At 42.5% G+C, this 13,145-nt stretch overlaps 1 protein-coding gene across 1 annotated transcript in view; it reads left to right on the top strand.

Annotated features, from left to right (window-relative positions):
- Positions 1-1,665: 1,665 nt before the first annotated feature.
- Positions 1,666-13,145, top strand: part of LOC126272835 (homeobox protein orthopedia-like) — a 359,093-nt gene continuing 347,613 nt past the window's right edge. The window contains exon 1 of the mRNA XM_049976038.1: positions 1,666-1,795. Within this exon, the coding sequence (XP_049831995.1) occupies positions 1,759-1,795 (37 nt within the window). The 5' untranslated portion in view covers positions 1,666-1,758. The remainder of the gene's footprint in view (positions 1,796-13,145) is intronic.

A 13,145-nucleotide genomic window follows, 5' to 3' on the forward strand; every position in this document is an offset into this window, starting at 1 on the left:
ACACCTTCCGCCGACCACTGGCGACAACATCGATGTACTGTGGAGACCTTACGCCCCACGTGTTGAGCAATTCGGCGGTACGTCCACCCGGCCTCCCGCATGCCCACTATACGCCCTCGCTCAAAGTCCGTCAACTGCACATACGGTTCACGTCCACGCTGTCGCGGCATGCTACCAGTGTTAAAGACTGCGATGGAGCTCCGTATGCCACGGCAAACTGGCTGACACTGACGGCGGCGGTGCACAAATGCTGCGCAGCTAGCGCCATTCGACGGCCAACACCGCGGTTCCTGGTGTGTCCGCTGTGCCGTGCGTGTGATCATTGCTTGTACAGCCCTCTCGCAGTGTCCGGAGCAAGTATGGTGGGTCTGACACACCGGTGTCAATGTGTTCTTTTTTCCATTTCCAGGAGTGTACAGGGCAGTTACGTTTTGTAGGATGCATGAAATCAGCCCCCCCCCCCCCCTCCAGGCATCCGTACTTGGTGGAAGGTACTATTTTCTAGGCATATTTACGTGCTCACTGGGCGCTCAGAACTGAAAACAGCGATCGACGAGCATACTAGAGACACTGCCCTACACTTGTGAGAAAAGCTTCTTCCAATTTTCATTGTGATTCTCATTTCGAATCCGATCGGACTTTACATCCCGAATAGGTGTCGTATGGCAAGAAACCACTATTGAATCTCTTAAAACTAAATATGGTGCATAGCAAGCAGTCGAGACAACTGGTAACTACTGACCAGATTTTTCCAAAATCGACATTAGACGTTTTCGGTGACTGTCTATCGGCATGTGGGTGGTTAACTGGGCTAAGTAGTATTGACACACTGTGCTCTCTGCGATACGCGTCGTACAATGTCTGGGGCGATCGGATGGAGATCTAGATTTGTTACGACAGCCACCGTTTGCGCTATTTCCATCACGAAGTGCGCTTCCTCTTGCTCTTGATAACCCGGAGACTAACGCAATATAAAAGACACTTAAATATAATCTGCGTAGAGCCAAGTATTCGTATCGATAAGGGCGCGAGTCTAGTGCGCCTCAGCAAATTACGAAGTTGTTGCTTTCGCAGAAACAGCGGGAGCGGGCCTTGGGGGAAAAGGAAGGCTGGCCTTTAGAGCACTAACGTGCCTCGAGAGGCGGACGGGAAGTGCCTACACGGCCTCTTTTGAATTTAATTTCCTGTAGCGCGGGCTCATATCGGAAATGGAGAGAGAGCCGGTTTCAGGAACGCGAAAGCTTCGAATTTCGATCTCGCCCTCTCTCTTTTTTTCCTCTGTTCTGTTCTTTTTTTATTCGATATTCTCCCCTCGGCGTTGGCGTTCTTGGCTGTCGGTGGAGGACGAGATGGAGGAGGAGGAGGAGGAGGGAGAAGAGTAGGAGGAGGAATTTTTTTAATTCGAGCGAGACAGGAAGGCAGGCAGGCGGCCGAAGAAGCGGCAAGTCAGCGCGGAGGCGGCGGCGGCGGCGGCGGGCACCAATGGTCGCGTGCGGCGGGCCCCGCCCCCAGCGCGCCGCGGGGGAGGAGCGACGCGCCGCCATTGGCCGGCGCGGCCGCCGCCGCCCGCCCCCGCGCGTCGGCGGGCCCGCGGCTGCGGTGCCCGCGGTGGCGGCGTCGGCAGCAGCGGCGGCGGTAGCGGCGGCGCAGCAGACGGCGGCCTCATTAGCGGGCTCAGTGTGCCCTGCGCTGCGGCCGCGTGCACCGCCAGCCAGCCAGCACCGCCTGCGCCTCCGAGCCAGCAGCGCCGCGCCTGCCATGCTCAACAACCTGGCCGTCAGCCTCAGCGGCGGCGGTGAGTTCCAGTGGCACGCTCTAATTGCGTTACGCTCTCTCTCTGCCTGTCTCTCTCCCTCTGCCGCGCCGCCGCCAGCGCCTCCGCTGCCGCCGCTCTCTCCTCCGGCCCGCTCATTAGGAACTTCCCTTTTGATAGGTGAACTAAGGGATTAAATTGAGTTAGGACCGCCGCGCCCCAAATTAAACCCAATTCTGAAGGTAGCCTATTCCGACGGCGGCCGCTAAATACGATCAATTTACGGCGTCGGCCGTGCGTAGGAGGCTGTGGGGCCGGCTCGCGCTGGCCGGCAGTCGCCGTTGGCCGCGGTCGCGAGTCGAGCCCTGCCGGGCCTCCTCCTCCTCCTCAAGGCGGTGCCGCCGCCGACCGTCTTCTACCGCGTTTCCCCATCGAGACACGTTCTCCGTCCAGTGAAAGCAGTTTTGCCGTCGTCGATCCGAGATAACAGCTTCTCGGCTCTTCCGTAGTTGATTAGTAGTGCCAGTGAACTTAAGTTGGACGCAGAACAATTTTAAGCTTGTTCTCCAGTGTGCTACCACAGCTGTTACTGAAGTAAGATATACGTACATACAAGCCGAGGTGTTAACAACAACCTTTAACTAACGGTTACGTGCATTGAACACCTTCAGCTGACAGGTCGTGTAAGTAGGATGAGGTTTTCCGCCAAGGTCTTTTCAGAAAATAAGGACTGACAGGTCGCGAAATCGAAACAGTGAAAATCCGATGAAGCTTTGCACAGATGTGCTGGCAATGTGTCTAGCATGCCGGTCGATCGCATCAAGTCCGTCTTTTCAGTTCTGAGCACCCAGTGAGCACATAAAGACACTTACAACAGTGGCCGGCCGTGGTAGCCGAGCGGTTCTAGGCGCTTCAGTCTGAAACCGCGCGACTGCTACGGTCGCCGGTTCGAATCCTGCCTCAAGCATGGGTGTGTGTGATGTCCTTAGGTTAGTTAGGTTTAAGTAGTTCTACGTTCTAGGGGACTTATGACCTCAGATGTTAAGTCCCATAGTGATCAGAGCCATTTGATTTGAGCAACAGTGGCTCCCTCCAAGTGTAGGCGCCTCCTGTGAGGTTTCGCCTGATTTGATGCAACACTACATAACGTAAATGTCATGCGTTTCCTACTACGTTTCAATTCTCAGCAGCACACTGCAGGAGCAATGAGGAGCACCTGCAGCGTTTTCGATGGCAAGTGTTTGATCATCCACCATACAGCCCAGATTCGGTTCACTCTGATTTTCATCTCTGCCCACCTGAACCGCTGGCAATGAAGGCAGCATTTCTGCACAGAGAATGAACTGCAGACCAACGAGACAAGTGACAGAAAGCGTAGGCGGCAATCTTCTATGACGAGGGTATTTAGGAAGTTGGTACAACGGCACGACTAATACCTTAGTCGGAGCGTCGACAATATACAGAAGTAGCTGGAAGTAGTAGCCTTCTGTTTCAAATTAGCCGGCCGGAGTGGCCGTGCGGTTCTAGGTGCTACGGTCTTGAACCGGGCGACCGGTACGGTCGCAGGTTCGAATCCTGCCTCGGGCATGGATGTGTTTGATGTCCTTAGGTTAGTTAGGTTTAATTAGTTCTAAGTTCTACGCGACTGGTGACCTCAGAAGTTAAGTCGCATAGTGCTCAGAGCCATTTTTTGTTGCAAATCAAAGATTTTTGACTTTCACTGTGTCTTCCATTTCGTGACAGATCGGACCTTACTTTCTGAATAGCCTTCATAGAAATAATAACGAGTACAAATACCACTATAGCGTAATGAGGAACCAAGCCGAAGTGAGCCAGATATACCTTATGCCTGTCCACAAGAAAACAACAATTCGTTCACATGTACGTTGCGGAAAACTGAACTCGCAGTGACAATCTGCAGTTTGGTTTGCTTCACCTTGATTCTCTCTCATTATCCTACAGTGCCATCAGTTCTCGTGAGGCTAGACATAAAACCGCACGCTAGTGAAACCTTTTCGTGTGTACCTAAGCGCTCAGCTAAGGCTGACACACGTATCACCTGAAGATATCAGTGGCCATAAGCGATAAAGACATTAAAGTATTTCTATTTAGCAGCTGAAGTGGTGTTTCCATATACCAATAAGAATTTGTAACCTCAACAGACATCCACCCACCACTAGAACTGCGCTCGTGGACCAAGCAATACACTTTTAAGCAACGTCGTACTAGGTAAATCTAATACTTTGTAAGTGCGTAGGCTCTCGCAGCCATTCTCGATAAAGTTGTTTTCTGTACTTTTTCATATTTGCCATTTTACTGAAAAAATTCTTCAGTATGCACATTGTCTTTAACTATGACGCTAATTTTAGTAAATGCTTACATAAACTGTTTAATAGCTGTATCCATTTCGACTGATTAGTCACATTTGGTTCATTTAGTCTATGACATTACATGCAAATAGGGGCATGGACATAATAGACAGGAAACTGCATAAAACTATAAAAGAACTAACATTTTTAACAAAAACATGTATTTAAATTTATCCACGTTGTAAGGATGTTATTTGAGGGCTGCGACTATATTGTAAGGTTTTTAGGAAATAATATATACTACAAAGTCACTTGTTACTACTATTTTATTAGCAGAACGCGTTTCGGCAGCATGCTGCCATCATCAGGTACATTTATAGTTAGTTTTCACATAGTAAATAATATGTAGATAGTTTCCTTTCCTGTGTGTGCCACCGAGGTTATGAGCCGAAAAAGACGCCGGTTAACGAAAATAAATATGTTATAATGTGTATATAACATATTCATCTTGCGGAATAGGCACACAAAAAAGGAAACTAACCTCACTTCACATTAATTACAATATAAAACTGTAAATGGACCTGTAGATGGCAGCATGTTGCCGAAACGGGCCGTGCTAATAAAATATTGGTAACAGTGACTGTTCCTATATATATTATTTCATAAAAAGCAAACAATGTAGACGTTTAAGAATATGTATGTCTACGTAAAGATGTTCATTCCTTTCCAGCACCCGTGCTGATGCCTCCAGGAAGTCAGTTCAGTTTCCCTTATGAGAGTCAAATGTTCAAATGTGCTTGAATTTATAAGGGACCAAACTACTGAGGTCATCGGTCCCTAGACTTACATACTGCTTAAAGTAACTTATGCTAAGAACAACACACACACCCATGCCCGGGGCAGGACTCGAAACTCCGGCGGGAGGGTTATTAGAGTCCAAAGGAGTTTCGTTTCGAAGAAATGCTGAGTGGAATTTGTCAGCGTGGCAAGCCACAGTTCGGACATATTATTTTTCCCCACTTACGTAGTGAATCTAGGCACTTGCTATGCCCTGTGCGCGTCCAGTTTAATGCCGTCCACTGTCTTTGGTTTAAATCATTTCCCGGAATGTTCAGGTTGCAGTTTTGCAACCTTGTTCTAGCGGTTCGGTTGTTTTTTGTATTCCAGTCACACGTCCAACGCTCTCTTGATCTGTAACAATTGTTTTAGAGTTATTTAGATGGACGTAGCGACGGTTTCCGTCCCTTGAAACGTTTGCGCTTCAGTTGTGGAAGATTTTCGTGGGCTGGTAGACGTGGATTTTCGACGATTTTTCTAAATTCGTGTTGGAGAGAATCTTTTCTACACATCTCCTGAGATAAAAATTCACACAACAACGGAAGCCTATACGTAGGTTCAAAAATGGTTCAAATGGCTCTGAGCACTATGGGACACAACATCTGTGGTCATTAGTCCCCTACAACTTAGAACTAGTTAAACCTCCAATTGCTCCCCAAATAGGCCCACATAGTTTCTGAATGATGTTATCTCGAGTTGATATTTTTCCTGCGGTATTCTCAAGGTATTATCTGTACTTGAGGGTGTGGTGAAGTGTCATCCCCAGATACTTGGGATATTTGTTATGATTCTAGGTACCACTTCCAAACAGCATATTGGTTCTTGCAAAATAGACCAACCTCCAGGTGGTACATCTGTGCAATGTGGTACGACAAAATAGTCTACTGATTTGTGTGCCAAATTATACATAGGACCTATTGACAAACAACACGTGTAAATCACTAGCCATAATCAATAGACTGTAAATACTTCTTAGCTGCAGCAAAGCATGCTAGGAGGCGACGTTTCGGTGAGACTCCTACAAGAGTACTGCACAAGTTTTTATTGGATATTGGTTATGTCTAGTCAGTCTAAACCGATACATCTATTCAACAATTTATGTTAACATTGATTGAAATAAACTTCATAATTTCATGGCCTAAGATGCTCGAAGGTATCGGTTACTACTGCTGTAACATTTTGTATCTTAATTCGTTGCCCGCCTGTTTTGTTGGATCGAGGCGTACCTATTACAATAAATCCAAGCAAAGCCAACGTGCTCCATTGTGCTGTGTAAATGATTGCTCGTCATTTTTTCTAATGGGATGTTTTGTCCGACAGGCGGTCTGATATCCAGGACTTGCATGTCCCTTTGTGTGCGTGTGTGTGTGTGTGTGTGTGTGTGTGTGTGTGTGTGTGTGTCGAATGATTACTCTGTAGGTCTTTCAGTCCTGTTTTTCTTCAGCTACAGTCACGGAAAACAGTCGCAATTCCATGTATGCTCTACTCCCTTCTCCAAACTGCACACAATGTTCCCAACTTCTTTTATTATCTAATCCAACCGAATTCTTTATTCGAAGAATTGTTTTTCATATACAGACTTGAATTTCGTTAAGTGCAACCAGTTTTAGCTGCTAAGACATACTACCTCTTGAAACAATATGTCAGAGCCCGAAGCTACTCGGAGTACTACAACTAACCCGATTAATCCATAAATTGTTCTTACGAGATATACCTTCGTTCCTGAGGCACCTAATTGCCTCTTGTAAATGACAGCGGGTTACTCTTCGGCGTTACATGTTAATAGTCGTAGTGATAAGGCGTCGTCTCAACAAAGCCTTAACTCTGTGCACTGAACTTTCACTGTAGCCAGTCTCTGCTTCAGGTAGCTGTCACCATCTCATTGTGGTGATTGCTGCGATTTATTTCCTTAGCCGTCAACTTGATACCGAATAAGTCGCTAGACATTACGACTATGTAAAGGCACTACTGTTATTAAGTGTGCCTTAAAAGAGACCTTGGCAGCATTTCCTTATTTCTACACAATTTTTTCGAAGAACTATTAGTCTTATTTTCAAGAGGTATGAGCTCTGAACACTCCTAGTTCAACAATCGAAGTATTATAATATAAGAATCCTCGGTGTCAACCACTGGGGCAACTTGCCCGATACATTACGTTAAAATTCAGTATACAGAACATTCACTGCAGCATAAAAGAGTATCATATTGAAATTACCTAATTTACATGTTAAATGCAATGCCAGCACAATAATTATATTAGTAACACCATTATTCTTAGAAAACTGTTGCTATCAGCATAACATTCTTTTGAGCAGTTGTGGTTTACTGATTACGTATATGGTACTTTCAAATTGAATGGAAGTTTTGGTGTTCTTGGAGTCAAGAAAATCATTCGACTTTTTTTTTTTAATGCAAGAAAGAGAGTACATTCAGCCCACCTCAACTGCGTCGTCTGCTCCCTGTATTAGTAGAGAGTGGAATCCCCGTCTTTCGCTTTTAAGAGTAAGCGTAATTTAGAATTTTGTTTTATGTGCTACACGGCACAGTCACCATTTTGAAACAGAGTGTGTCAACATGTAAAGCGATGGCGCAGCTTTCAATTTTTAATTCTTACTTTCCCCAAAATATCATTGTGTTTTTCAGAATACAGCCTAAATAAAATGCTGATTATTGATTTAAGAGCTACCATCGTCTCGTAAAGTAATCCAGTGGCATTTCTCTTTATTTACTTCTTCTACACTGTTGTAGTTACAGCAAACGCTGCTGTTTTACGTAACTGATATCTTCATTGTGATTCGGTGCAAGACATTTCTTAATTACTCGCCATAAACAAGTAACCGGTCGCTAAGTGGTTAGCCCCTCACTATCACTATAGATGTGCAGCCTTTCACCTGCAGTCGATTCTAGGATTTGTTTTAGTACCTATCGTCTCCTTCAGCTGGTCAGTGTTCTGTGTGCACGAAAAATTCCAAGACGGAACATCGTCTGGCTTACACATTAAACTGTGTCTCCACTCCGAAAGCTGGCTGAAGAAGTCAGTTCACAGTTACGATAAAGCCGTGGGCAGTAAAATATTTTGGTTTGAGGGCAATCTTCGGGTTGAAAGCAGCTTTACTTTAGTTACGATATAAATATTTCTTTCTTAGATTGCAATAAAGGGCTTCCGAAATTGACAGCAAGCGTAACTCATATTAACATATAATTTCTCATTCCACATTTAGCATGTAAAATCGTTTTTCTGTGTATGTATCTAGTTTACTTTTAGTCATAAATTGTTTTCATTCACGAGTGAGAACGTACTCTCGAATTATAAATGTTAACAAAATGAAAGCTGCAGCGCAACCGTTACTTACTTCAATTTTAATGCTTTGTTTTGATTTTAACTGCTGAAGGAATTCTTGTACCTGATTTACTGACTGTATTACATAATGCACCACTTTCATAGTTTTTTTCTACATTATTCTCAATTAATCAAAACTAAATAGAACATCCTTATGAAAATATGCATCACATTACATTAGCACTTCTGTACTACCTCAAACAACATATTGTTATCTGGTAAGGCAAGCCGAAGGGAGATACGCGGTGCAAGCATTTTCATTGAATATTTACATTCGATTCATTACCCCCTACGTCGAAATTTCGTATAGTGGAAGTCCTTCAAAATTTGTCCATCAAGTGTTTCAAGGATAACCGGTGGCATATCTCTTAGCAATGAAATAAAATATTTGAAGGTAAAGCAAGTTTACTGGCGGGTAATACAAATGAATCGACAATAATGAGAATTGTAACATAATGAAGTAGCAACAACCGTCCTGCAATACTGCAACAAGGCTGCATTTTAATAACGTCTTCTCATTTGCGTAATACGTTTCGGCAGTAATTACGCATGTGTCTAAACTACCTGAACGAAATATTGTTAATACACTGTAGTTAGTAGATATGGCAGTAAATAGCGTGAAATATGGGATTCCATTATCAGTGTCTTATAAAACAAAATATGGAATTAGCAAGTGGTTACTTCCAAAAAAAATTTGTAACGTAAACAGCACAGTAGTTCTTTCAGTGTCCTGCTCGAACGCCAACTTTGAATAAGTGTACAAAATGAAATATGAACCTTTAATCAAGACAAGTGAAGAGAAAAAAAGTTACCGACTGTTAAATTTTCGGCATTAGGTCCCCGAATAGAATTACTGTTGGGATTCGTTGTAGCTGAGGACTGAAAATCATGCTAATGAACCACCGACGTGATTATCAGTTACACTGTTTCTAAGCCTATACAGCCCCACAACTGTCCAAAAGAATGCCAACAGTAGTTACTGGTGAGAGATCAGACCTTACCTCTACACATTTCCTCATGGGTGTACGATGATGCGGCATACCATGAATATTGTAAAGCTCTGTTTCTTTCTTCTTTTTTTCCAGCACTCAGACTGAAAAAAGATTTATTTTCTGGAGGGTCTGCTTATGAAACAACTTCAAAATCTTAAATAATTCCAGATACAATCGCACCTGCCCGATGCTCGAAATACGAATTGCCTGCAGTCAACTGAAGATTATCAGTACTTACTTACTGTTAGCAAACTGCTACGTAATTACTGTAGTGTCATGTTGTCACTGAAGCGTTTCCCTGATGTACACGCTCGGTGGCTTCAACTTTGGAGGAATGTGACTGTCGACAGTTTCCACTGTTTTAAAAGTCATTTTCTCTCTTTGACAATAAAACGTGAACTGTAGTTTGAGTTTCGAATTGCCTAGCAGTGTTTACTAACGGGTGTGGACGGAAATCAAATAGTTGACGCTTGGTGGCTCGATTTGGGCACCCGGGGGATTTCCTGCTGTTTATCTTCGTGTATTTTGGAACTGTTCACCGTATATCAAATATCTGATGAGGATCCGCTATACCTGATGAATATTCAGCACTTATTAAATCGATATTTGGAACGTGTAACTTCCAAAGAGATTTCTCTTATTTGTCAGTCGAAGGATGTGGCTTTTCCTTTTATTTGGCTTTTGATCGTTATTCATTTAGTCACAAATGAATGACGTTTTCAGTCTAATTCAGTTGGCAGGTAACAATCTGATGTAATTAACGGATAGACTACAGAAGGGCGAAGCCTACGTAGATTTTGCCTTATATTCTGGAGTATACACAGGAAATATACAGTAATTGTACAGTTACACCCCATGTTGATAACTGATGAAAGCTGTACAAATGTTATACTTGTTGAGAAAAACGCTGAATATCATCCTTCAGCACGAAACTCCATCGAACAGATGTAACGCCTAAGTCTTACATCTGTATAGTGTTCTACCGGCAAAAAACAGTAGCGGCAAGTCGCTTTGTCGGGGCCTGGTATGGTACACAAAGACAGCAAAGTACCGCACGGGAAAGAACAACGTACTGTACAAACAAAACCAAAAAACTGTGAAGTCGTAAGAATAGTACCGCAGTGACACATCGTCAGCTTTAGCCTCATAAATGCGCCTAATAGCTGTTCCGTAATATTATCACGATACATTTTGTGCTCTAGTGGTCTAGCGTTTGCGTTTGATCACTAGCTCTCGACAAAACTCATTCATCAGACAAATTAAGGTTTATTGCTCTGCTGCCATTTTCCTCCATCCACCAGAAGTCACAGAACAGTGTAATTTGCCCATAAAAGCGAAAGCAACGCGTAAAACGCAACACACATTTTAGAGACAAACAACTGCGCAGCGACGCTCAGTCGATTCAGTTAACTATACGGCTCCGTTACCCCTGCTTTTGTAAATCAATAACACCAAAAAAGATTACGTGTTTAAAAAGGCTGGTGGAATGCAGTTCTACTATTTTTCCCGCTTTAGCAGTTCAAATTCGAAACATGAGTTTCCGGAAATGCAGGCATTTTTTGAAAACCCGGCTGCATTTCCGTAAGTTGTTTACAGAATGATGACTTGGTAAATTTTGACCTTATTGACAGAGTTCATCATTCAACACGTCTCCTAATTGACACAATGTTTTAACAAAAAAAATGTACATGTACCTCATTCTGAATAAATAAGCATATTTCCGCATTCGACTGACAAACAGTTTTCCTATAAGGGAGATCAGAAAGTTTCCATTCGAAGGCCGTGTTGTCCTGAATCGGTAGGTCAATCAGTAAAAATCGCCGTGAGCCTTGAGGCAATCGTCCCACCGACTCACCCGTTTGCTAAAACACAGTGTCCTGCTGCTTGAAAAGGCCCGTAACTGCCCGCTGCACATCCTAATCGGACAGGAAACGCGGACCAATCAAGGCCTTTTTTTTAGGGACCGAAGGATTGATAATCGCATGGGAAGAAATCGGGACTACAGGAAAGGTCCTGCGTTACCACATTTCCGATATGGGGACGTGCGTTACCATGAAGCAGCACCATCCCTCGTGAACGCACTATTCCACAACGGTGGTTTTCGACAGGCATACTGCCTCAGATACATACTTCATTCTTAGATGATGTCTACCGATGTTTGTCCTTCGACAGGTAAGAAAAGAATAGCAGCACTTTGGTTCTCTTTATACTCATTTGGTAATAACGTCACCATAGTTCTGTTTCCCCATTTACAGCACGCACGTCGGAAAGGCACGAAAGCCACATCAATCCCTTGCATATGTGTCGGTGCTTATATACGGGCATCGAAGTCGCGCTATGATGCTTATACGCTGCGGCAACGCCCTCAGATTGAAACTTTTTTGATCGTCCATTGTATTAACGGACTTTTCTAACGCAGCGCGGCATAACAATTTTATAATTAACGGTTAAAAACACAGATTGCTAATGTTTCCTACTCTAGAGGAGTCACCATTTGTGCACTTTTCACACTTGAGACGATTTTTATTTAAATGAAAAAAGTAATGAATTATATAGTCTAATAATATTATTAAATACTATTTAGCCTCTTTTTCTGTAAACGGTAACAAAACATTATAATTATAGCAAGAATAGATACGTACTTCCTGGTGTTCATATTGCGAAATCGAACACCAAGGATGAGAAATAATTTTTATCGGCTGCCACAAGACCATATATCAATTAAGAATAAGTAATTATTTGTACGTGTTCTTGAGACCTTCACAACGTTTGACACTCTGTGAGTGTGTTACAATCTCATATAACCAGTAGCTTTAGAAATTTTATGTAAATGGAATATTATGCTCATAAAACTACAACATTGACACTGATAAAGTGGTGGTGTGTGACGCTGAGCCATCAGTCAGACATGACTGGTAACAGATTGTCAAAATAAATTGCATTTTAATAAGGACTGACATACTGTTTTCGATAATAAATTAAAACTGATTATGTGTTTGAATCGCAAATATATTTAAAATAAATAAATAACTTTTAATGAAACTGATTTGTTGTTGAGTTCCACAAAATTCCGAATGGAGATGTTATCAATAGGCAATAATTTATAAGATATGTAACGTATTTTCACGGACGTTTATTGATTGAAATTAGTTTTCGTTATTTTCTAAAAGACTCATCGCAACGAAATTTAAAACACTCTATTTCATGTATTGTATAGTATTTGACAACCAGAGACAGTGTAAATAATAACCTCTATCAAGTTTTTACCATTTCAGCATTTGTATTCACAAAAATAAATTTCACAGTGCAGTTTCGGAACTTCAGTCACTCTTCGTGCTGACTGTTCAAATGTTTTTCTGATTCCCTACATTTAATCTTCTCTCTTAATAAATATACTTTGTAGATACACTAAATTTATTAATTACTTCAATTACACTACCTAATTTATACGCCCGTACGATCTTTCCAAAGGAAATAGTTCAGAGACTCCACCCTTGGCCAGTATTTACAAATCATAAAGTTCTCATTAAAAAATCATTGTGTTCCAGGGTTGCATTTGGAAGGTCCTTAAAACATGTTTCAAACGCAGAGATAATTTTCATTAATAGCCTCATTTATTGTCCTTGGATACTGAATGCCTCTAGTATTAAAAGAGACAACTGATTGTATTTATTTCAGTACGAGCAGTACTAAAATTCAATTTTTTGCATTTCTTAGTCACAAATGTAAGAAGAGAGAATGACATATAACCGAATGGATCAGTTTTATTTCCAGCTGCTATCCTTCAGAATTAGGGTATATATTTCCACAGAGTGCAATAGATATTATTTGGGTAGGGATTATCATTTTTTGTAATAGTTCCCTTATAAAATACTTTTATAGTGTCTGAGCCAGTACTACTACTTTGTTCATTC

This window comes from Schistocerca gregaria, chromosome 5 (genome assembly GCF_023897955.1).
Source record: "Schistocerca gregaria isolate iqSchGreg1 chromosome 5, iqSchGreg1.2, whole genome shotgun sequence".
In the NCBI taxonomy this organism is placed as follows: Eukaryota; Metazoa; Arthropoda; class Insecta; order Orthoptera; family Acrididae; genus Schistocerca; species Schistocerca gregaria.